Here is a 26,976-nt window from a genome sequence, read left to right as displayed (position 1 = left end):
ATTACCTATAAATTTTTAGTATTTTTACTTATGTATAATAATTAATAATACTAATAATAAATTAATAAATGTATATTTTTCTTCTTTTTAGCCTGTAATGGGTAAAAAAAAATTAGTAAAAAGTACGAGTTGTACAAGTCACAAATTAAAATATTTTAATGAGTGGTATAAATAGTACAAAAAAAAAAAAAAAAATTAAAATCTTGTTACTGAACAGATGATAATAACTTTACCTTATATAGGTAATTATTTTAAACATAATACCAGATCATTTTTTTTAGTCTTATCTAGACAAAAAAAATTTTATAAATTGTTTAATTTATGTTTATATCATGTTCTAAAGGTTGTACATTATTCCATATATTTAATACAATAAAATTAATAATGATATTTATAATTAATTAAGCAGCCGGGAAATTGTTTTTAATCTAGAACATATCAATAGACCAGATTTCTTTACATAGTAAGTAAATATATTTACATTTTTTAAAGTATAAAAAATAAAATAAATAAATAATATATAGATATATAAAATGTCTAGTTTAATAATAATACACTTAATAAATTTTAAAATATAAATTGTCAAAATTTAGTTTAATTAAAATACTATCATATCATTTGGATGTCTTGTTCATTTATAATTTTATAACATCTTACTAGTTTCAACATATATAATATTAAATAAAATTACAAATTTAATATTTTATATTGAAATAATAATAATTTTTCATTCATATCGTAGTCCTAACTAAACTTGAATTTCTTGAATTTGTGGTATCTTTTGAATGTGAATGTGCTACAACAACAGATAAACACTGTACCCATTCTTCAGCGTTTTTACCACCTTTAGGTTTCAGTATAAGAGATTCTTCTCCAGTAAATATTTCAAAAGCTTTAGGTATATTTCGAGCACCACGACTTACTTTTACACTACGAATCTGATGAATGTCAATAGGAGTTCCTTCTTTGTCATTTTTCTTTAACAAAAAACAAATAAAATATTTAATTACACATAATAGCATAATAGAGAACAGTTTAAATAAGATGTTTATTTATATAAAAACAAAAGAAAAATCATAAGTAAAAATAAATTAATAAAATTGGTATAACAAAATAATCAAATTTTGACTATTCAATAGTAGTCTATGATTGTACTTCCTTTTTAAATTATATAAAAATAGAAGACAACAGGTTTTTGGAAAATTGTGGTATCCATAATAATAGTTTTCAAAACAATTTATTTCTAATTATTTATTATGTAAAAATTCTAAGTTTTTTAAAATAATAATTCGATTGGTTTTTAAGGGAAGGGGCCCTAGGGGGTGAAGAACAACACAGTATTATTTATAAGTAAATGTCAATTTCTTAATTTTCAAAAAATATAAATTTATTTTATGTAAGCATAATTTAAATATAGGAGTGCCCAATCTGCGGCTCGTAGAGTATTCCAACCGGCCCGTGACTATTTTATAAAAATTAGAAATTCGTATAGGTGAAAAAAAAAAAATAAAAATAATAGGTAGTTTAAAAATTATTTTAAATTTATTTATTTTTACTAAACTAAATAAGCTTTTAAGGATTAAAAAATATTGTACAATTTTTAATTTTAATTATTAAAATTGAATACAGAAAAATGTTCATTTTATCAAAATTACCATGATCAAAAATCATGATGTATATACGAACCGCAGTATAAATTTTTTTTTTTTTTTGAATATGGCCTGCAAGTTGCAAAAAGGTGGGCATGCCTGATTTAAAGAGTAAGAAAATTAAAATTGGATTGTTTCTTCATACTCAGCATAAGCAAATTGGGGAACTTACTCTGGAATATAATAAGTTTTGAGTAATTTATTTTATTATTAGTAATACAGTAGGCTAAATGCAATATAAATAAATGTTAGTTTAACATTTTTAAAATATCATTGTTAATAATACAGTAGAAAATGGTTTTTTTATATATAAATATGACTTCTAATATTGTTGAAAATATTTTCAAACACTTTCAGATTTAGTAACCTACAAATGCAGTTTAGTAAAAATAGACACACGACTGAATCACATTTATGCTTGTTATTAAATTAAAAATTTAGAACTATACTAAATCTATGAATTATTGTGTATTTATAACTAATCACAGTACATTAATACATCTTACATTATGTATGGTATATTTTTAAAACTATAGTTAGCTTATAGTGAATATAATAAATAATTATTGACTTACTGAGCCTTTATAAGAGAGATGTGCTCCAGACAGTGTAAAATATCGTGTTCTCCATCTTCTAAATATTCTCCACCTTCCTTTTTTTTCTTTAAGCTGACCTTCAATTACTGGTTGACTATCTTGTAGAAAACCAACTGCTCGTTCTGGATGATTACATAAAAAGCAACCCCAACCACCACCAGCATTTACAGTACAATGTTCAAATACATCAAAGTAACCACTGTTACGTAGTTCATTTAAGACAGCATCTTGATCTTTTGAGCATGGAAATGCAGAGGTTACTAATGTCAGAAATGGCCTAGTTTCACACTTGAGAATATCCCAGCAGTTTTTTAAGGCACTGACAGATGGATGACGTGAACTAAGTGCTGACGATGATCTTGCTTGAAGAGCAAGAAACATAAGGTGAATCCAAACACGAGGATGTCGTGTACGTACAGTAAATAAAGCACGATTATAGAGGCAATGTTCACCTCGACCTTCACAAGCAAAATGTAGTTTTGCCGTCTTTTTCGCTCTTCTTTCTAAAAAGTTGACAAAATATTATTTTTTTAAACGAACAATAATCAAAATAATTGTTTATCAATACAAACCCTCAATTGTGCATTTAGCAGGAGGAGGAATTCTAACTGAAACCTTTTCCATGTAAGCTTTAATTTTATCTAAATGTTTTTCACAAAAATGCTGCATAGTATCTCTCATTGGATACGGTTCAAATACACTAATTCTCTAAAATACAATAACATAAATAAATAGTATGTAAATACTGTAACACTCATTATTTCAAAATTTATTAATGTTATTGAACAATTTTTTTTTTACATAATTTTCATTCAAAATAAAATGGCATTTTAATTATATTTTAAATTTCATATTCTAAAGAATATTTTTTGTAATAATTCAATATATAAAAATCAAAATTCAGACAAGTATATTATGAGTTAAAACATAATAAGTATTTAAAGTTTGGGTGAGTAGATCAGAGTGGTAAGTAGACACCTGGCAAAATGTTGGTTTACTACTCAGTTTACCTTAATTAAATTCTAATAAGTAATAACTTATAAATTACTTATCCGAATTTTGATTATAATGTATTGAAATACTAAAAAAATATTCTGTATCAAACCATAAAATTAAAAAAGTATGTTGTTATTCAAAAAAGTAAAAAACTTAAAACATAATAAAAAAATATATATATTTTTTTAAATTGTTGTTTTATTTCGACTGAAAATAATTTAAAAAATATTAAGAAATTTTGAAATAATGAGTGTTTGATAAAAGAATCACTGTATTCTTTATTTAATTACTTGAGAAACACTTGAATTAATTATTGTAACACTGGTATTGTGATTTCTTCTTGGAGTAACTGTTGAATAAATGCCTGTATTAACTCCACTAGGGTCTACATTTAGACTTGGTCCACTTGATTGAATAGGTCCTTGAGAAGTTAAACTTTGATTTAATGGAGAACTTCCAGCAGTACTTAAAGGTCGAGACACCGAGTTTTGTACACGTCCAGCCAAAGTTTGACTAAGTGAATTAGCCAATGAATCTTTAGAGTTTGTACTGTAATTGAAGTTTGTAGTTATTATATTTTCAGTTCCTCTTAAACAATAATACATTTAAAATTTAGATTAGATTTATAAAATAAATAATGTAATTATTGTAATTTAGGTAAATAAACTTACAAAGGTGTAGTAACAGTTACACCACCACTTGATATTTTAGTTGTAGAAGGTTTATTACGGTTTGATGTATTAGCAATACAAACTTGATTAGAGCTTAATTTAGTCATGCTTTTATGCAAACCTCCAACTGATCCCACTCTACTACCAGATGCTAAAAATAATATTCAATAAATTAAGTTTATGTAAAATTATTTAACAATATAGATATATTATATCACATTAAGTTAAAAAATGAATAGTATTTACTATTTTATATAGTACACACAAATTTAATAATTATAAAACAGAGCTCAAATTTCTATGTGAATGCATATTCTTCTAATAAGTCACCAAGAATAATTTTAATAACAAATGTTGACATTTTATAAGATAGAGTTATGGTTAATTTTTAATTTTGCATGTTTAAGTAAAAATAGTTATAAGTTGCATAATTCTATTTGTTTGCAAAAAAATTGTATATTTTATAAATAGTGTACTAATATTTTTGTAGTAAATGTTGACAGTTTCATAAAATTAATTATTTTTAATATTTTTGATAAAACCAATAGCTTGAACACTAAAAAAAGGCTAACTTTAAAGTAGTACAATAATTATTCAATGACTCTGAGATTATTGTGACTTGAAAAAGTAATAATAATGTCACAGATGCTGCCCATATAATATGGTCAAATTAAACAAAATGTTTAGTGTTTGATCTTAAACTAACTCACATTAGAGAAACTTTTGTATTAGCTCAGTGTTGAACAGAAGTTTTAGTAAAGGTGGTAAAGGCATAGAAGTTGCTTAATATAAAATATTACAAGTATGATTAAAAAAATTAGGGAATTTGCAAATTAAAAAAACTTATGGACAATTAAGTGATGAAATAAGCAAAAATAAGTATCGAAGAGTTGTCACTTGAAGACATTTCTTGTTAACATATGCACATACAGTATTATGCAATGTAGAAAGAAGTTTCACTAAATATAATTTTATGTTATGCTATATTACTATTTGCTGAAGTTTCTATTTTGAAAATCTTAAATTACATTTTTTGTGTTCATAATTGTTCCAAAATCAATATTATGTTATCTGTCATTAATTTTAAATTTATATTATTAAAAGTAATAGTTTGTAATTTTAATTATATTTTACATTTCTTTTACTTCTATCTTTTTTTTTTACATTATACATATTGTAATTGTTTTTAAGATGTTAAGTCCTATTTAATGAGTAATAAAGAGGTTTTTCTTATATTTTTGAATTGGTATGAGAATATTTAACAATATGTTGACAAACAAATCTAGGCCTTAGTTATAAATAATAAATAATAAATGTACATTTTAATTTTATTGTATAGAAATTAGGCGAAGAAAGCAAGATCTACAACAGTAGTTTTTACTTATTAATTTTAAATTTATCTACAGTGTGGATAATTTTTAATTATTTGCATATTATTGATAAACTTTATCATTTTTTGTGACATAAACAGTTATTATTTTCTTTTTACCTGCATTTAAGCGCGTCATACTACGGTGAGCATTTGATGATTGTAATCTTCCAGTACTACGACTATCTGCCATTAACCTAGGCCTTGGTGTAATCACAATTCTATTAAATAAAAATAAGTGCATTATTTCTATGAAATCTTTTAAATTAAATGTATATTGTATAAAAACCAACCTTGAATTTCTTCCACTATTATCTGTTTGAGTCGTTCTAGTAATATTTGAATTAGTTGGTGATTGATTTCCACCAACTTTAACTATAGTTATTCCACCAGATATTTGATTTACATGAGACCTACAGAAGACAATTATTATTGACTGATTAGAACTAAAGTACATTTTTAATACTAATAAAATATTCATAATTACTTAGTAGTTCGACTAATTTGTATAACTCCATCTAATATCTTATCAGTAAATAAAATTGGAAAACAGGAACAGAGAAATGTAGCTTCTCTTACTAATAGACTTTGACTTCCTCGATCTACTTTAGCTAAATGATCCATAATAAAATTTAATGCTTCTTGAGCTTTAGTCTGTATAAAAAAAAATATAATTCATTATTTTATTGATGGCTTCAAAATTAAATACAACAGACAATGATAATAAAAATACCTTGTTAATTTTTCCAACGGCTGATAAAACTTGAGCAGCAATGCACAGAGCATTTGGATTACATTCAGCAGCTTTTTTAATTTTTATAACATAATCAGATAAAAGTTGTGGTTGGTTTTTTGCTAAATTAAGAAACACTTGTAATGTAGGAATAACTGTTTGAGATGTACATAAATATTCGCACAATTGTGGCAAACTAGCTTCCAATAACTAAACATTTTTTTAAAATTATTATAGTTATTTTCCTGAAATAATTAAATATGATTTTATTATAGAAGTATACATACAGAAGGTTTATTGTTGGCTATAAGAGAACAAAGTTGTAATAAAGCCAACTTTTCAGTCAGTTCACATAAAGGAAGTAAAGAAACTAAAGCCATTGCATGGTCATGAATTGGGTCTCTTGTTACTTCATAAATTTGAGGAAGGACTCGACATAATGGATAATTACCTATAATGTTACATTATTAAGTAAATTTTGCTTTGATATAAACTTGTTGAAAATAATTACCTGAAATTATAGAATCTATAATAAGCTGTATATGATTTGATAGTAATGGAGAGTTGTCAATTGCGGCCAGTGATAGATATGAAGCCATGTTTCTCGATAATACTTTGTTTCCTTTATGTAAAAATTTCACAGCTACTGGTAATACTCTTTTCATAACTTCTTTTTTGCTATAATTCTAAAATAAAGATTTGTTTGTGGATTTTAACGATTATTTTTCGCAAATAAAATATACATACCTAACCCATTTAAAAATTTTTAATTATAATTGTATACTAACAAGAAACATGCAGGATATTATGTCTGATGATATTTTAGCATGAGGTGGATCTTCTTCCTTTTGTGATGGTTTAAGATTATGATTAAGACATGATTCCAATAATGTAACCAGGGCTTCAGCATGCTGTTCCATTGATCCGGTTTCTCTAACAAATTAATTATACCATACATTAGTTTAAAAATATTGGAATAAGTTTTTGGTATATTCTACATTTCATAGAGTAATTTCTTCAGACAATATTAAAATTATTAAAATATTATTAAAATCAGGTGAATAATATTTAATGTATTTTGAGTAGAAATTATGTACCTAGTGTAAATATTTTAAGAATAAATTAATCTAAATTTTTGTTTATTATATAATAAATCACAAAATTATAATATATTATAGTAAGGTACTTACTCAACACATAATTATATATAAAACTTAAAATAACATAATACACATATATTATCATATATAATACCTAATAGCAGTAGTAACTCTTGTGATGCATATTTCAACAACACTTTGGTCATTGTCATTGTATACATAATCAGGTAAGCTTGTGATTTCACAAATTATATTAATAACTTCAGATAAATCATTCACAATAGCATCATCAGAAACAGTAAACAAATCACCAGCCTGTAAATTAATTTAATTTTTAATAAATAAGAATTCAAATAAACACAAACTTCCTGTTAATTAAATTATACCTTGGACAAATCTTTGTAGTTCAATACTTGTGTAAACAGTTCATGCATTTCTTAAAACTTTAAATACAGCTACAGTTTCGAAATTCTAAGGTAATAACTAAACAATAAAAATTTAAATGTAAAAATGTGAAACAGTAATGACTTTATTTTAAAATGAATTAATAAACAAATCTAAATAAATAGTAAATATTATGCCATACAAAATTAAAAATAAATATTTTTAACATCATTTCTTAGATGAAACCTATTAAAATCAGTTGAAATTATTGAAAATAACTTATTATAGGTAAAATAATTAAAAATACAAATATTATTGTAATATTATATTGAACATAGTATTTAAAAAATTATTTTTATTATTATCAGATCAACTGACTGGACATTGCCTATTTTTTTAATATATAATATAAGTATTAAGTATATCTAACCTTATAAGTTATAAATTAATGATAAACTTTGAGCTTAACATAGGTATATTAAATTATTTGAGCAATCAAGTCTCAATTTACTCGAGGTATGGATAAATGTTCAAGGCAAATAATAAATATTTGTATTATACATATTTTGCTAACTTAAAATTGTCATTAATTTTAAGCAGAATTTGTGATTAAATGAAAAAGATAATATTAAAACTAATACTAGCTACTAGTAAAATGAAAATAATTTTTAAATGCTAAATAAAAAAGGCATGCATAAGCAATATCTAAATAAAAATAATTTAAGTTGCTTATTAAACTAAGAAATCAAAAATAGGTGCTAAAATAAATATTTATTTTTATGATTTGATACATTAGGTACTAATTGGATATTATTAGATAATTATTTACCTATGAATAAAAACTTTTTTAATAATTTAAGTCACTATTAAAAAACAATAATAAAAAATTAGAATAAATGACCATAGAATATACACAATTCAGAAAATAGAAAATGATAAAAATAAGTTTACAAGCACCGTAAATACTTAAAATTAATGGATTCGAGGATCAATACTCTAATTAGTATGTATAGATTTAGAACTTATGTCATAAACTCAAAACAAAGTTAAGTTTGTACTAAATGAATAATTTTTATTTTTATTTAAAAAATAATTAAAAATATTGAAATGTTGTGATATCAGAAACTCCACGTTAAAAGATTGATAGTACTACAGTAGAACCATATTTGAAAGTAATTAATTATTTTATAGTCTCTTGTGGTTTTTAGTAATTTTTATTTCAATTTTAAAAACTACGTTGTTGATTTAGATAACTGTAAATTAAAATGTAAAAAAACTAAGATGAATTGTGCAATATAATATATATATATATATATTTAGGTTTAAATAAATGGTGTACTATGTGACCTCATTCTGATAAATTTTAATGTTGGTCACTCTATATTTTTTACATTGCTTTTAACTGAAACCACTATACATAATATCGTAAACAAATAATAGGTAGGTAGGACGTAGCCTTATTCCATACTTCCATAGGCACTGGCAGCAGTCATTTACTATGCACACTTCTTTTTTTAATAGCTCTACTCTATAAAATAATAAAGTGGGTTTGATTAAGTTCGTGTCCAAAATCTTGATGTGATAGGAACCATTATTATTGTTGTAACTTGTTTATGTGACTGTGATTTGATTTTGTGTAAGTTTATAGTTAATTGTTTTATGAACGCGAAATGACAAGACAGTACTTTTCATGATATACTAAAAAAACAATTTTGAGCCGTTTACTGTTTTTTATTTTCTCCTATCAACAAACATGGCGTAAGTTAAACTTGATTAATACGTTGTTTTCATTCAATCATTTTTTTAACTTGCTTTTGTAACATAAATTGTAGAGTTGACAGTATGTCAGATGATTCTTCTGCAGAATCTGGTAAAATAGTCGATACCAGCCGATTAGATAAGAAGAAAAAGAAAAAGAAACACAAGCATAGAAGTGAACGGTAAATTTAATATTGACCTATACAATATTTATAAAATATTGAAAATATTTAATTTAATTATATTACATTATAGGTACATTAATTATTAGCATACTTAACCACATGGTCTTGAGTACTATAATAATTGATTGCATTTTTTGTTAAACGGTCTATGTGAACTATAGATGTTTTCATTTTAGAATTATGATTAGAATTAATGTAATTTAATTTTAAAGTATAATTAATTATTAGCTAATAGTTATTCAATTATTTATAGAAAACATAAAAAAACAAAGAAAGAAAATGGCGAAACTAAATTAAAGGATAAAAAAAAATTGAATGGTGACTATGTTCAGAACGGGAAGCAAAAAAGACCACCATCTCCACCATCACCTGACATCAGTAAAAAGAAAAAAATTGAAGGACCCACAATAACAGAAATCACTTTGGACGAAGAAGAGATGAATTTAGAAGAATTAATTAAGCAAAAGGTAGATTTTATAAATATAAATAAAATATTCCATTGTTATGTGCCGGACTAAACAATGTTTAATGTATAACTATTTTTTTTATAAAATATTAATTTACTTATATTACAAATAACTTTTAAAAATTAAATAGTATTAATAGTATATTCTTTTTTATTTTTATTAAATTTAAATACAATAAATATTAAAATTCAATAATTAAATCTAGACATTATTTAAAATATAAATGTGTGAAGGCTCTTAATTCTCTTATAAGATTTTTCAAATAATAAATTTTTAATTTGTAAATAAGTAAACAAAATATGCAGCTTAATAGTTACTATAAAACATACAAATTTAAGAAGTTTTGAACTTTGTGTATTCAAATGATTTTACAACTGTTCTATTACAAAAACTAGTTAAAATATTTAAAAATCAATAATTTTCATTTTTAATAAATGCCTAAGAATTAATAAACATTTATAGAAAACTTTTAAACCACTATTTTTTTTATGAATTATGTTTTAATAACATTATAACATTCACTGATACAAATATACCTTAATAATAAGGATTAATGTATGATATTTTATTTATTCAGCTGAACAACATTTTGTAAAAATGATAAATAATTTTTTTTCAGATTAAGTCGGATTATTTTGTATGTCATTTTAAAATATTACTTTATCTAAAATGAATCTTATTATTCAAATTTGATATTGTTAATAAATTATTGCATTTTTGTAATATTAGTATATTGAATACATATAACAATGAACCTATTTAAATAAAATGTGGAGTCATGATGTATTTTATACATCAATGGATATTGTTCTAAGATAATATTTGATATATATATATATATCTATTTAAGTAGTTATTTAAGATATTAATTGGAATATGATTACAAGTAATCTTAAAATGAATTTTATAAATTTTATAGAATATCTAAAAATTAATTTGTTTATAGTTAGAATTATATATATTATATTATTCTAATTAAGATTTTCTATTTAATAATAAATAACCACTTGTTTTAGAATATTAATATATTAAATATTTATAAGGTCAGATAATATGATTGAATAATATTTTAATTGATATGTTTAGGCTTTACTTCAAGCAAGATTAGGAGCTTATTTATCAGAATCAGAAGAAGGTGATAAAACGAATAAAAAAAAAAAACCAAGTGCTAAAAAATCAGTTGAAACCATAAACTTAATTGATGACGAATCAGATGAAGAATATAAAAATAAAATTTGTGAACGGTATGCTGGTGATAAATTGTAAAAATTATGTAATGTCATATTTTATTAGATAAATTATTTTTATATTATAGTGTAAGGAGTCCATTAAAACGTCATCATGGTTCTAGTCAAGATATTAAAAAAACAAGAGATAGAAGTGTGAGTAAAGATTTAATTCATTCAAAGTCAGATCGCTTAAAAAAAGAAAAAGAGCGTGAAAAAGAAAGAGATCGTGGTGATAAAGAACATGATAGGTGTCGAGAAAAAGATAAAGACAGACAAAGAAAAATCAAACATTTGGAAGATGAAAAACGACGTGAAATTAGACGTAAAGAAGAGGAAATTAAAAAAAGAGAAGACGATTTAAGAAGACGTGAACAAAGAAGACGAGATGAAGAAATAAAAGAGATAGAAGAAGAAGCAAAAAGACGAGCAGAAGAAGTCAGAAGACGAGAAGAACAGATAAAGCAACGTGAAGATCAATTAAGACGGAGACGAGACCGTATTAAAAGTCCTATATGTAAGCATTGGACATTTTATAATGATTTAAAAATTACTACCTATTTAATTTTTTTTATTATTCACATTTTTTTTTTTTTTTTTTTAAGCTAATAGAGACCGTGTGAGAAGTCCACCTGGTAAGATTTATTTATTATTATTACTTATAAAATTGATAAACTATATTTTTATGAATTATTGCTAATTTATAATTTATTTTTCATAAACCCTTATTTATATTTTATTTATTTATTTATTTTTAATTACTTTATAAATACAATATAATTAATTTTTTAAATTAATTTTTGTTATAGCTTCTAATAGGCATAGAGACCGTGATCGTGAACGTGATCGTGATCGTGATAGAGAAAGAGAAAGAGATAGGGATAGGGATAGAGATAGAGATAGGGACAGAGAACGAGATAAGAGATACAATAGAAAATATGATAAGAGATCACATAGTAAAGAACGGTATTCTAGGTAAGCATAAGTTTCGATTACAATTTGCATTAATTTGTGAAAGGTAATTTAAATTATATGCATTTAAATTGAATTTATTATATTTTTGATGATTCTAGATCTCATAGAGGTAAAGATAGAGGAGATAAATATAAAGACAGTTTTTCTGAAGGTCTTAAACGAGATGATAAGTCATCTTCAGATTCTGAGTGAGTACATTTTTTAAGTTTATTATACTATAATTTCTTACATATTATATTATGTTTAAAATAATTTAAATATACAATGTATATTAGTATACTACTATACCTTCATAAATTTATTTATTTTTAATCATATAAATAAAGTTAATATCTGGGTTTTACGAATTAGTAATAGTTTTCTATTGTTTAATAATATTAACATAATTTACAATAAAATTATGTTATAGCATTGATGTAAATATTAATATTGCGGAAGATGAAAACGAAGAAGAAATTATTGAAAAAAGAAGAAAGCAAAGGGAAGAGTTATTAAAGGTAATTTTTTATTATACTTTATTATTTCAATAATTATTTAATTTTATTGAATTGAAATTGTTGTTTAGAGGTTAGGAGCAAATAATAGTAATTTGCATAGTGAAGATTCTATGAATCCTTCTCCACATGGAAGTTATGCAACTGAAGCATCTATTCAACATTCTCCAGAACCTCCATCTCCTAAAGAAACTGATAAAAAAATAAATGATTCTGATTCAGCAACAGATAAAGAAACCACAAAGCCTGATCATGTATTAAATCCTGATTTAATAAAAGGCAAATGGGATATGTTTGCCGAAGCTGATTCATTTCATGCTACACAACATGTAATTAAATAATTCATTAAGTTTTGTATTTAAATTATTCGATAGTTGTATTAATATTTAATAATTTTTTTTTGATTCTTGTTCAGACTCCTCAACCAGATGGTATATCTAATGGAAACAAAAGTGTACCAGAAAATCCTTCTTTAACTGACAACTGGGATGATGCAGAAGGATATTATCGCGTGAGAATTGGTGAAACAATGGATTCACGTTATACTGTCTATGGATATACCGGGCAAGGAGTATTTTCAAATGTTGTTCGTGCTAGAGACGCTGCACGTGATAATCAAGATGTGGCTGTTAAGATTATACGAAACAATGAAATTATGTGAGTAATTTTATATAGTCATCATTAATAATTATAAATGTTGTACTTTATTTTAATTCAGGCATAAAACAGGATTGAAAGAATTAGAAATTCTTAAACGGTTAAATGATTCGGATCCTGACGATAGGTTTCATTGTCTTCGTTTATACCGTCACTTTTTCCACAAACAACATTTATGCATGGTTTTTGAACCACTCAGTATGAATCTTAGAGAGGTAAAGTAAATCATAAGAATTATAATTATTATTTTATTTTATTAAGGTTTCAGTAAAATATTTAAAAAAAAATTTTAAATGACAAAATGTAATTAATTGTAGTTAGAAGTGTGGTGTGAATGAAAAGTGTCTGCTGGCAAATTATGTTGGCAACCTGTTTTCCAACCAGGGATTCTCAGTCAGTCACTTGGCAGGTGGTTACTGGTTAGTAAACATCTGGTGGCTTTGTTTAATATACATAATTTTTTGATCAAACTTTTATACAGCATTTTATAATTAAAAATATGCTCGCCTTTAAAAATCCTCTATTAATAAGCTCTCACTTTTCATTCTCCTAAAGTCTCCCTTACTATAAATGAAAAAAAATATTTGCAAATTGAAGAATTTTTAATCAAAACTTGATTTTTAACTTTACTTGTTTCGTTTTTAGTAACTTATGTATCAGACCACATACCTAGTTTGGTGCATGGAGTAACTTTTTACTGAATTATATTAATTGTTTATTAAGATATTACAAATAATAATTTTTTTTATGTATTGTTGAGGTATATTTCATTAATATAATTTATAAAATTCTATTACATATAAATTTATTTATTTTTAGTTTTTGTTATATAAAGAAAAATAATACTTTAATACCTTTATAATGTATGTGCTCTGATATCCTATACATTTTATACAGATGCAATATAACTAATCTAAGTAATTATTGTATTAAGTTTGGTATGTATAGCAATTATAGGTATATGTTTTTTTTTTTTTTTTTGAGTGTTGATAAAATTAGTAATTGTGTATATATCTTTATATTATAAAATCCAATTAATAAAGAGATAAATCAACTTGTTAGGTGCAATGAGTTTTAGTAATTTTAACTAGATGCAGCTGCACGTAAAAATTGTGGTCTAATGGATTTTAACGTGATATATACATTGTTTAATAGAAAGAAATTTGATCGTTGGACATATAATAATATTATTTACGAACAATGAGAACTCATCAACGTGTATCATCTGACAAGGGGTTTGACCATTAGTGAGGAAGGACCTATAGTAGAAAGGAAAATCTGAGTTCTTGAAATCCAAAATCCGTATTTTAAAACATTGATTTTGTATTTTCTATTTATAAAATAGTTAAGTTATTTTAGATTATATACCAAAAGAAAAAAAAAATAGAATTTTTTGTTTAGAGTACAGAAATCTACAACATTAAGAGGACATCAAACCCAAATAATAATGTTGTCACCGTTTTACACGAATAAATTTTTGTTTATAACTTTCAATAATGTGTTATTTTACTTTTGATATTAGAGTATTAACCTATAGGCTATAATTAAACTTTAAGGTAAGAACATTATCTATGTTCTTTTGTTGGTTTTTTACTATATGTATTTTAATTTTAAAGTGAATTATGAGCATTTTCAAATATTTAATATTTTACATACTCATAAAGTCATTACTCACTTAAAAATTTAAATATTGTAAAAACAAATGAGAAAACACTGATTAATGTTCTTAATCATAAGTTTGATAATAGGTCTATTTAGTCTGATATAAAAATTAAAAGAACACATGAGGTGTGACATCCTCTTAAACTCGAAATTTGGATTTTGAAATTCATTAACTTAAAATTCTGGTTGCATAATCTGAAATTCGAATTTATGTCTCATCACTATTATATAGGTAACACTCGACATGGGCCTTACTCAGATGACATTCTGGAGCTAGACCTAACTTAAGACATTGCTATGTATTAGGAATTACCTTTTTGGTCAAGAAGTAACACTTATAAATATTTTTTGAGATCTAAATTATTTTTAGTTATTTCTAGTAGCTTTCTCATCTCCATATAATGGTTGTCAGTAAGTGGAGTCCTACATTATGTAGGTATGCTACTGACTATATGATAGCATATGCCTTAATTGAGCATAGAAAACTTATAAAATTAGTTAATTATATTCAAAATTAGCTAGGGGTTAAATTACCTGCACATATCTAAAGGTTAATAAGAAAACTGATAAATTCAATTTAGTTAGTTTTATTTGAAAAATAATACTTTTGAATTTGAAACATAAAAGATTATTTTTTTACTCTTTTATATTTTTATTGTTTATTGATATCATTTATTTTTACAAATAAATATTTTTTTTTTATTATTATTTAAAATTATTATAGGTGTTGAAGAAATATGGTAAAGACATAGGATTGCATATTAAAGCTGTTCGTTCATATAGTCAGCAGTTGTTTTTGGCATTGAAATTGATGAAAAAAGCAAATATATTACATGCTGACATCAAGCCTGATAATATTTTGGTGAGTTTTTTACTAACATAAATTTAGGATTTAGATTTAAGTTTAGCAAGACGGAATTCCAGGATTTAGTTATTGATTTCTGGCCATTGTCATTGCAAAATTATGATCATATTATTGACATTATTTGCCTTTTGGTAATTAGGTATTACCAAGTCCAGTTCAACTATGATACAACTCCTTGGAAAAATTTATTTGTGTGGTCTGCAGTTCCTGCGAATCTCATACTCCTGGTTATAATAACAAAAAATAAAACATTAATAATATTTTTTTCATAAATATATTACTTTTATTTCTATTTTAGGTAAATGAAAGTAAGTTAGTATTGAAATTATGCGATTTTGGATCAGCATCACACATAACTGATAATGAAATCACACCATATCTGGTTAGTCGATTTTACCGGTCTCCTGAAATAAGTAAGTATTCTGTTGCATTATTTGTGGTTCTTAAATATTATCAGTGATTCCAGTCTCCAAAATACAATTCAATTACTTGAAATATATTTATTATTTTAAACTTAGATTATTGCAATTTATTTTCATATAACTTATCATATTCTTATTAGTGTAAAAATTATTGTAGACAATTAAAAAAAAAAAAAAATAGTTATTTGAAATAAATTTGTATGGAGGGTCTGTGCTGTTAAAAAAAGTCTTATCAGAAGTATTTCAAAAGTTTAAAGAACCGCTGGTTTATAAGTATTATACAAGTTTTAAGTATGCGTTTTGTTTTAGTTTTAGGTATTCAATGTGAATTTGGTATAGATATGTGGTCTGCTGGTTGTACTATTTATGAACTTTATACTGGAAAAATATTATTTCCTGGAAAAACCAATAACCAAGTAATTGCAGTGAATTTTTTATTTATACAGTTTTGATGCATATGTTATAAATTTACATTATTATTTTTATCACTAGATGTTGAAGTTTTTTATGGATTTAAAAGGAAAAATGGCTAACAAAACTATTCGAAAGGGAATGTTCAAAGATCAACATTTTGATAGCAATTGTAATTTTCTGTATCACGAAGTTGACAAAGTTACAGAGCGAGTAAGTTTATTTAAGTATACATGCACTATACATTTTAAAAATAAAAACGTTTTGACCTAGAAGTAACAAGATTATTGATATTAATAAAAATAATTATTATGGTTCATTTAAAATTACATTGAATAAATTAATGTTATTGTCTATGGTATTTCAAGTATACATTATTATCAATAACTTTATTTTATTTTATTATATTTTATTATATTATAATTGATAGCAACTTAATTTAAATCATAGAGTAATTACTCTATGATTTAAATATACGCAAAACGGAATTCCAGATTTTATTTATTTATTTCTGGCCATTGTCTTTGCAACACTAATTTTATAATTTTTATTATTTGTGTTTTAATAATAAACTATTGTTATTAAAGTTTTTCGATTTAAATTACAATTTTACTTTAAATTGTTTGGGTAAACGTTTAAGAATGTGTTATTAAAAACAAAATAATTTTAGTATTATAATTGATGCAGCACAATTGAATTTGTTCATAAATACAGGTATTCATTATTTTGTCTTTAATAAGTATCTTTGAATTTTTTGCTAAGAATTTACTATTAAATTGGCTCGCTTCATAATTTTTTCAAAACTACATAGTTTACCAAAATATTATTAATAAATTAAAGTTAAATGTATGTATTACATTGTTACATTGCCACAAAACTATTTAATAAAAATAGTACAAAAATTTAATTATAAAAAATAAAAGCCAAACAATAATTCAATAGTTAATATATTATATTATAAAAAAAATTATAGTTGAGAACGCGTTTTTATAAAATATAAGTATCATGTGCTTATAAATAAAAATTATTAAGTTAAATAAAAATGGTATATTAAACTATTTTTCGTGGCTTATACTTATTGGTTAGTATTTTTATGTATTGAAACTTTGAATTTACAATAGTCTCATATTTTCAAATTTCATTTTCTAAAAATTTTATTTTATCTCTAATACTTTACATTGTATTTACATAATCTTTACATTGTGGTTTAATTATATTGGAACTTTTTGTAATAATTATTGTATCAGCGTGATACTATATAATATGTTTAAAAAATGCAAAATTTCATGATGTCTTATTAGTATATGCATATAATATAAGAATCCCTTATTAAATACTATTTTACAGTTTAGGGAGTCAATTTAAATATACATTTTTCGGGAGCCAATTCTAGGATTTGGCTTCATATTTACCCAAAATTGTAGCCAATTGATAATGACTGATGAATATTGTTGTAAAAAACTTCTGATTGAATTTTTGTAAACTTTCATTATGTTGTTTATGCTCCATATTATTTCATTAATAGTTTGGATTAAAAAGTTCTACCTGATTTTTTCGGAATAAGAGGCCACAATTTTATTATTGAGTTACAAGCAAAACGGAATTCCAGAATTTATTTTTATATTTCTGGCCATAGTCTTTGCAACATAAATTTCATAATTTTTATTATTTGTGTTTTAATAATGAACTATTGTTATTAAAGTTTTTTGATTTAAATTACAATTTTACTTTAAATACTTCGGGCTTACGTTTAAGAATATGTTACTAAAAAAAAAATAATAATAATTTTAATATTATAATTGGTGATGGCTGATAAATATTGAAGCAAAACACTTCTGGTTGAATTTTTTTAAACTTTTATAATGCTGTTTATTTCATTATTAGTATGGATAAAGGTTTTACCTGACTGTTTTTAGAATGAGAGGCCACATTTGCACAATTTTATTATTGAGTTATAAGCAAAACGGAATTCCAGAATTTATTTATTAAATTTTGGCCAATGTCTTTGCAAAAATAATTTATAATTTTTTTAACATGTTTTAGTAAACTTTTTATTAAAGCATCTTTAAAGTATAAAATATATTTTGCTAGAAATTAAGTTATATAATATAATGTTAAATAATATATAATAATTAGAGTAGTTGATAATCTTAAAATGGACTTAAGTAATTATTATTCTTTTAATAGTTTTACATTATTTCCTTATTCAAAATTTTCAAATTTGAATAAATAGGTAGATTGTATCCATTGCAATTTTGGTATCATTGAATCACACAATGTTATACATTAATATAGTTATAATATTTAAGCCTATAATATTTTTGAATTATTTGAATTTTTTTTGTTTTTTAGGAAAAAGTTATAACCATGTCTTCAATAAATCCCAGTCGAGATTTATATACTGAATTATTGGGAAACCAAAAATTACCAGAGGAGCAAATTCGTAAAGTTGGACAGTTGAAGGACTTGCTTGATAAAATACTGACTTTGGATTCTTCAAAACGTATTGGCATATCACAGGCTTTGGTACATCCGTTCATATCGGAAAAAAATTGATCAGTGCTCGTAGTTATGCTTAGAAAAATTAACTTGAAACACTGATTATTCTTTTGATTCTGTCGAGTCAAAATATAAAACTTATTAGAATTTTTCGTATTTTAAATTATTTTTCACTTACATTATTTTGTACACAATTATTTTTTCTTTTCAACTATAAATATAAATAATTAAATAATTTTACCTCAAATTGGTCGTTTTATGACCTTTATATTGTAGTTACAAGATGACAAAATATTGTTAATAATAAAGTACAATTTTGAAAAATAATCTTAACATTTCTATTTTGTATTTTATTTATTCCGTGTGTTGATATTATTCTTTTCAACAGAATTCTTTCTATCTAACAGTTTTTGTTTGTTTTGCAGAATGAAAGCTAACTCGAAAAATCATACAACTCATAGGAATTGACAAAATCATTTCTCCTCCAATGTTTTTTTGGTAATTAAACGATAATCATCAGGAAATCTAAATTTAACGCTTTAATTAGAAAATTTTAACACCAACACCTAAGTCAATTAAATTGTCTATAATAGTTATCTTCTATGAATGTTGGTTTATACTTGGTTGGTTTGTGGCAGTTCCAGATTTTAATCAAATTGGATTGAATCTAGAATACAATTTAGACTATGTATCTGGTATATTTATTATTCATTTTCTAAAAAAACATTTCTGATCATTTTCCAATAGAAAATTTTTATAAAAAGTCTGGAGTTGTCACTAATGAGGAATCTCAAAAAACCTCCTTACCCTTAAACTATATAAGATATAGTAAATATTTACAGTTTTAAATTCTTTGTAAGTTGTTCATTTTTCAGGGTTACCAAACAGAGATAGAGAGGGACAAATCAAAATGGCTATGTATCCATAATTGGTATCCATACAGGTAACAAAATGAAATATTACATTTAAAAATGGATTAATTAATTATTTGGAAATTATTTCAAGTACTTTAACTACAGATTTCTTATTAGTTATTAATAATACTTCTAATTATTGAAATTATTCCATAATTTTCATTGCCAACACACATATACCACAAGTCCATAACAAATAATTTATTTTAATTTTTGAACACAACAACATTACTTTATAATTCTGTTATTTTATCAGAAAATAATAAAAAGTTAGTGCTTAAAAACTTTTTAAAAATTCTTTTAACAGAAGAGGGCACTTACAATTTTTATAACAGCTATCAATACTATAAATACTCAATCATTTCTTGAAAATCGTAAGAAACAGAAAAACTTAACTATTGCAAATTGAATTAAATTTGAGGCTTAATACAAAAAGGTCGAGTACCAATATCACTTTTTAAAATATAAATTTAAGATTATGGTCAATAAATAAATAAAAAAATTTAATTAAGATAAGTAATAATATTAGTTAATATTTATTTATTTTTTATTACAGATTAAGCTCAAATGGTATTGCAAATAGGTATATTATACTGTATTAATAGATACTCTATTGTTAATATGTGACAGGCTCATATAGGATATTGAAGTCAAACTCTTGGTGTTTTTATTATGGTAATATATTAAAGTAGTGTTAGTAAAATAATTACATAAATAGTTGTTTTTTATATTATTATAAATTTATAAATAATTTAAAAAAAAAAATTGAAAATTTTAGAAGAATTGATTGGAAATTATCATGTAGGATATCACAATTTCTAATGGAGCTTAACCTGTCATAGCAAAAAAATAAATTAATAAATAATTACTGTAAAACCAAATTTTTTTAGTAGTTGCCTGTTGCTATAAAGGCTAGTATAATATCTGAATTAATGTGACTTATTTATAGAAATTATAGAGTTATAGTACTAAAAATGAACATTTAAAAAATACCAAATTTAGATTATGTGAACTTATATCTATAGGTAACAATAATATTAAAATATTTTTTTACTTAACAGTCAAAATAATAAATAATAACTTAAAAGCAATATTTCTATTTTTTAAAGAATATTCAGTACCTATTTAATATGTATGTACCTTTACAGTATACAATTATTTAGTTACGAATTATACTACCTAACTACAATAACAAAAGTATTGCTCAACAGTCAAGTATTTATGAATGTGCAAATTAAAAACATGTATAATTATTAATTACTAGCAAAATACATTTTATACATTAACAAATTTAAAATAAAATTTATGAAACAATGAAATAAAATAATAAAATAATTTGATCATTCTTACTGTTTTGGCGCTTTAAAATAGTAACTATAATACTCTCTATTCTATAATTAATAGTAGTTATAGTCTAAGCAGTACGTAGTAGTTCAATACAATATTGACATCTACTGAGTACAGATTAGTGATTAGTGCTATATTTTATTGAATGCCTGGTGATAACTGGTAATTGGTAAATATAGCCGCACAGGCTAAAGACAAGTATAGATTGATTTATTAATTAATATTTATTATTAAAATATACATGTTTTGTTCATTGTTGACATTCAAAACAGTTAATATTTCTGGGAAAAGTTAAAAATATCGACTCCAAAAGTAGACCGTAATAGAAACTAAAATGAATTAAATAATCAAATAATAGAAAAGATTTAAGAACTCAAACACTCGTCAATGTGGTAATGTATATATTTTATTTTAATTTTTTATTTTCTGTGATTAGAAGAGAGTGGAGCTTTGAATTATTTAAGGAAGTTAAGCCTCTCCATAACATATCTCCTTAAGCTATCTTTGTGTGTATTAGACATGGTACACTAAAAAAATATTAATATTTTCACTATGGTTCAACTCATTGGCGTAATTTCATTAACTTTTAGCAGGTACAAAGCTTTCATAGGTTCAATAATCAAAAAGATTAATTAATTCATATTCAAAGCCACTCACTTAATGTATTTTTATTCAATGCCAAACAAATTTAGAAACTAAGTTAGTAGGTATATTAATTTTATACTAAAATTAATCGTAATTTATATAATATGTATATTAAAGTTTAAACGTTTTAGATGTATGTATTTATATAATATGAGTTAAATGTAATATTTTTTTTAGTGATGGGTCGAACTGTTCGAATATCGAATCGAGTTATCAATCATCTTTTACTGTTCGAAAAGCGAACTTGGAATTAATATTTGTCAAACCAAAATTTTTAGTCCGCGTACCTATATTAATTGTTATTTTTGTTTTTATCATATTTATTGTAACAGGAAAAATGTATTGTGGGTAAACAAGACAGAGACTTAGTTCTGGATTCGTAGAAAAATGAATATTTCTACATTATAATAATATATATCTATTACTTAAGAATTATATTTTCATAGTATTTGTATTTTGGGCTATCGAACGATTGAGACGTTATACCTTTTTGGCCGAACAATGGAGAATACTTAAAATTAATAAAGAACTTACCGTTGACCCCCCCCCCCCAAAAAAAACTCTAAAAACAATACGATTGAGAACGAATTTAAGTGCAACGTTGCCATATCATTTATTTGGCTTTTGAAAAACTCAGTATACCTACACAAAATAAATATTCTTGAAAAAAGTCATAAATTAATAATTATAATCGTATACAAATAAGCGCCTAATAATATGTAATATATAATATGAATAAAAAATTTAAAATATGTAGCACTTATACAAATATATAATACCTGTATAGTGTAATATATACACTAAGTGTAAATTTGTATAAAAGAAAAAAATGTAAAATAAGCAGAACTTTTAAAATTGTGAAATTTTTATGTATTAAAATGAAATAAATATAATATTATGTAATAGCATATTAATTGCGTATATGTATAAATAAAATCATCGTGTTCTTACGTTTCCGAATAAAACGAAATTTATTATTGTCTAATAATAGGTCTTCACCTCGTTCACTTTTTATAATTTTAATTTCGTTATTTTCCATTTTCAAAGTAGTATATTATATTATTAAGTAACGAATAGTTTGTACGAGAACAGCAAACTGCAGAACTGCAAATGTTACCGTCAATCTCTTGTATCTGGTATCTAAGTTACTATTAACATCCGGAAAATCCGATAAATATCAATAGACTAATGTGCTCATATTATCGATCGATTACATTTGGCAACGTTGGAGAAAAATAAAAAAACATAAGCGTTCTCAATCGTATTTTACCGGTTTTTTGAACTCAGTCTGTTTCAACCTTTTATATAATGCTAGGGGGTGTAAGTGCACTTCGAACACCCCCGTAATTACGCTTTTGGGTCAACTCACAAATTAATACACTAAGTTAGTAACCCACTAACGCGTAGTGAAGTTAGCCATAAAAATTTAAATACTGACTGGAAAGGTTCCGGGACATTTGCGGTCGGCTCCTTTTTCGTGCCGTTTGCGATCAGTTTATTTCTATCTACCTGTTAGATAAATATCAAATTTAAGGTATATTATGTATAATATACTAAATTGATTCTATATACTATTATAGATACAATATGTTATATTTAAACTTCCCTTTACACTTTTCCAGACTTAGGACTGGCGTGTTTTAGTGTTTAAAATATTATTATTATTATTATTATTAATATTATATTAGGTACTTATTCTAGCTTTTGTATTTTGGCTATGATTTTCAAGCATTTTTTCAAATTTTTGTCCAATTCATATGCAGCTAATGTTTTTTTAATTCTTTGGTCTAATTGTATAATAGTTTTTTTCTCCTTTTGCCATTCATGTTTAAATAACTGCGTTCATATACATATAACAAATCAGAATTTGGCCGAAATTTCAAAGTGTAATGTAAATGATTCAGGATGTATTATGTAATATATTGGTAACTGTTGTGTACTACTAAAGCATTGCCTTTAATATTTTCCAAAATTTCAAAAGATTCATTCATTTTAAAAACACCATATACCGAACTCTATACAAAGGTGTATACTATATTAAAGACTGAGTGGGTAAATGTTATCGACGGATATCGATGCTGTTTAACTATATAATAATCGACATAATTCGATTTTTCAAAACTATCTACAATGAAACTTATAAACAACCAAGTAGCAAAAGTCTGTACCTATATTCAATAGGTAATAATACTCTTCAGTTGTGGGGCGAGGTAAAATTTATATGTGGGTGAAGTAGACTTAAAGAGACCCTTTTTAAAAATTTTTTAGTAAACATTATTTAAGTAACAAAGAACGTGAGGTCCTTTGAGGTGCGAGGCCGTGGGCAATGGCCCATCACACCGCCCACGCTTATCGCAGCCACTGAATACGCTTTTAATTATATTTTTACAATAAATATATTATATACTGTATTGAATCAATTTATTATATAATTATTTAGTACATAATAAAATATATATATCTTAAATTTGATAATCAGGTATACCTAGATGGCTAGATAAAAATAATCTGACCGCAAACGGCATGAAAAAGGTGCCGACCGCAAATGTCCCAAGTTCCCAACAGCATCGGTGCCGACTCCGACTGGAAAATATATTAAAACAACCTTTTATTTGTTGTTTTTTAAATAATTATTTTAATTTCTGCAAATCAAATCAATAGATAGGTATAGTGAATGTGAATATTAAACGCACATGAATTGCCACCCATAGGATACCAATATAATATGCATTAATGCATTTTAAACAGTTCATCAAAGGTACTGAACAGTTTCGATTGGGAAATTGTTATCGTATATGATTGGTATATAATGTTGAACTGACTTATAAATTAAATTAAGTACCTATGTTTTAAAATTTTTTCATTCAATGATGAAGTACAATTACCTTATTTTCAATTATTTTCAATTACTTAGATTTTGTAGGTACCTATACCATTTGTCCATTTAATGAGTTTTCTGTGGCGATACTAACTTTTCCAATCAAAGATATCCCGTTTTCATGAAAATTGTTGTGTAGTGGATTTTTTGGTGAAAACGTTGACGTTTCCAAATTGTAATTTGAATCAGTTTTTGTGTGCATCAAAGATAATAGGTTCATGATAATTTTTTATTGTATTTTGAACCATTACTGTTATATTTATTTAATAAACTGTTTTGATTTTTGTTTATTAAAATAAGTTATGGCAGTACGCAAGCACCCTAACCTAACAGCCAACAGGGGTAGCTAGTGAGTATTGTCAATCATAAAAAAAAATTATAATAATAAGTTTGGAATTATTGTAATTTGAAGTTATTGTATCTATCTAATTTAAATCAATCAACATCAACATTTTATAGTTTTGTAAAACCATTTTTAAGATCTAATATTTATATTTCAACAACTCAATATTTACTTGTTAGAATTTGGATTTAGTTCAATACATTAACATTTTCAAAAACAACCATCTGCTTCATAATTTACAGTAAAAAAGCAATAATTTGAAAAATAAGTTTGTATCGCCACTACCCAATGAACATAGATTGTGTACATTATTTAGGTATTTTAAAACATGATAGGTACTTATATTATATACTTAAATCAGAATTTAAATAAACCTATTATTAAATGGAAAATGACAGTATAGAATCATTTTGTTTAAAATAATAATTTTATTGATTCTAGAATTAAATATAATTGAATAAAAATAATTTTAAGAACATAATTTAGAATTTGTTAAATGTGATCTACAGTATTGTGTTTTATATTTTCCTTGGATATTCAATAATGGATCTAATGCAATGACAGGGATCAAAATTATTAACTGGTGAGTTAGTGGTGACATGTCTCAATTTCCAGTGTACCTGGAAACTTGAAGAGAAAAGAAGCAAGAAATTCATAAAAATTTTATATTAGTATTTAAACAATTTAGGTATTTATAAGGTTTATTTTTTTTTGTACATTGTGTATGTTCATTTTGATTTTGTGTTTTTTATTAAATAATAAAATCTTAAGACAAACTTTAAGACTAACAACATTTTATTACTATTATTTTTTTATATCAAATGTTTCAAGTGTTTGAATTATTAAATAATAAAGAAATAAAAGTATTCATATTTTAGTTTTTTATTGATATTATCTATCATAAAGGTCATTCCTCAATCCTCATTAATAAGCAATAAGTATAATTATAACTAATAAGTATAGGTAGTTAATATAGGCGCTCGCAGAAATTTTTGTAGGAGGGGATTGCGTAAGGATTTGTTATATAGTAAATAGTAATTTTCTTAAAACATTCAATTTAAAAAATATGGTACTTGTTTGTTATCGCCCCGCCAGTTAAAAATATTTTTGAAAAGTCAGGGGGGGCAAATGCCTCAGCTTACCCCTTCCCCTCCGAGCGCCTATGGTAGTTAACCTACTATTAATTAACCTCTATATACTATATAGACAGTAGACACACTAGGCACATAAGTCTTATATATCTTGTCAAAGAGTAATTAATATTTGTATTTTAATACGATGGTATTGAGTTATGCATACCTATAAAATGTAATTAATCAGTAATCACTTTTATAATATACCTATTTATACATTTTTATTTATTAGGTATATTGTATAGCATATTGTATATTTTTCTAAGAAATTGTTTTTTAGCATTAATATTTCTTTGTAAGTATTTAAATTATTTCTGTTATTTTACATAATATGCATGAACTTATTTACATAATTTATTTTAGATTAACATATTAAAATGTTTGTCAGTTACCTCCCCCTCTTAAAATAACAAAATACTTATTATCTGATACAAAAAGTTGTGAATTAAAATTGTTTTAAATGTAATGATTTTTAGATCCTTGGACTTAAGTGGAGTTATGAATGTATTGATTTTACAACGATGTGTATGTGTACTTTTTGTATATGTTAATTTTTTTTGGGGATTTAAAAATGCTTTGGTTTTCAAAAATGGAGGT

General features: G+C 24.4%; 2 protein-coding genes across 8 annotated transcripts; one reads left to right on the top strand and one right to left on the bottom strand.

Annotated features, from left to right (window-relative positions):
- Positions 1-451: 451 nt before the first annotated feature.
- Positions 452-8,566, bottom strand: LOC114122352 (protein melted). Of its 4 annotated transcripts, none has more exons than XM_027984987.2 (15): positions 8,328-8,566; positions 7,501-7,597; positions 7,269-7,429; positions 6,803-6,947; positions 6,526-6,700; positions 6,302-6,465; positions 6,015-6,224; positions 5,769-5,935; positions 5,575-5,694; positions 5,402-5,502; positions 3,913-4,063; positions 3,532-3,829; positions 2,818-2,953; positions 2,225-2,748; positions 452-977 (listed from the first exon to the last, which is right to left on the bottom strand). In XM_027984987.2, exons 2-15 carry the CDS (start codon positions 7,546-7,548, stop codon positions 732-734), a joined length of 2,646 nt encoding a protein of 881 aa, XP_027840788.1. In that variant the 5' UTR covers positions 7,549-7,597; positions 8,328-8,566; the 3' UTR covers positions 452-731. The 4 variants fall into 4 exon arrangements, with proteins under 4 accessions (XP_027840788.1, XP_027840789.1, XP_027840790.1 ...); XM_027984988.2 differs by having other exon boundaries at positions 3,532-3,790; XM_027984989.2 differs by lacking the exon at positions 7,501-7,597 and having other exon boundaries at positions 8,328-8,550.
- Positions 8,567-8,949: 383 nt separating this feature from the next.
- On the top strand, positions 8,950-26,116 carry LOC114122346 (serine/threonine-protein kinase PRP4 homolog). 4 transcript variants are annotated; one of them, XM_050204402.1, is made up of 20 exons: positions 8,951-9,256; positions 9,331-9,438; positions 9,695-9,908; positions 10,995-11,152; positions 11,224-11,651; positions 11,740-11,769; positions 11,944-12,109; positions 12,208-12,297; positions 12,519-12,606; positions 12,675-12,932; positions 13,019-13,260; positions 13,322-13,475; positions 15,647-15,784; positions 16,086-16,200; positions 16,519-16,625; positions 16,702-16,833; positions 18,973-19,146; positions 19,545-19,617; positions 19,995-20,062; positions 22,203-26,116. In XM_050204402.1, exons 1-18 carry the CDS (start codon positions 9,252-9,254, stop codon positions 19,554-19,556), a joined length of 2,619 nt encoding a protein of 872 aa, XP_050060359.1. In that variant the 5' UTR covers positions 8,951-9,251; the 3' UTR covers positions 19,557-19,617; positions 19,995-20,062; positions 22,203-26,116. The 4 variants fall into 4 exon arrangements, with proteins under 4 accessions (XP_050060360.1, XP_050060359.1, XP_050060358.1 ...); XM_050204401.1 differs by having other exon boundaries at positions 20,590-26,116; XM_027984976.2 differs by lacking the exons at positions 19,545-19,617; positions 19,995-20,062; positions 22,203-26,116 and having other exon boundaries at positions 18,973-19,446.
- Positions 26,117-26,976: the final 860 nt, after the last annotated feature.

Source organism: Aphis gossypii, chromosome 3, assembly GCF_020184175.1.
Source record: "Aphis gossypii isolate Hap1 chromosome 3, ASM2018417v2, whole genome shotgun sequence".
NCBI classification, from domain to species: Eukaryota; Metazoa; Arthropoda; class Insecta; order Hemiptera; family Aphididae; genus Aphis; species Aphis gossypii.
The sequence above is the reverse complement of the archived record's forward strand: the minus strand, read 5'-3'. Positions and strand labels throughout refer to the sequence as shown.

Excerpts from the sequence above, each read along its gene's own strand:
- LOC114122352 (XM_027984987.2), bottom strand. The coding sequence starts at position 7,548 with ATGCATGAACTGTTTACACAAGTATTGAACTACAAAGATTTGTCCAAG. Across the intron at positions 6,948-7,268 it reads AGAGTTACTACTGCTATTAG|AGAAACCGGATCAATGGAAC; the intron begins GTATTATATATG and ends TTAATTTGTTAG. Across the intron at positions 5,936-6,014 it reads CCGTTGGAAAAATTAACAAG|ACTAAAGCTCAAGAAGCATT; the intron begins GTATTTTTATTA and ends TTTTTTATACAG.
- LOC114122346 (XM_027984976.2), top strand. Across the intron at positions 13,261-13,321 it reads ATACGAAACAATGAAATTAT|GCATAAAACAGGATTGAAAG; the intron begins GTGAGTAATTTT and ends ATTTTAATTCAG. Across the intron at positions 15,785-16,085 it reads TCAAGCCTGATAATATTTTG|GTAAATGAAAGTAAGTTAGT; the intron begins GTGAGTTTTTTA and ends TTTCTATTTTAG.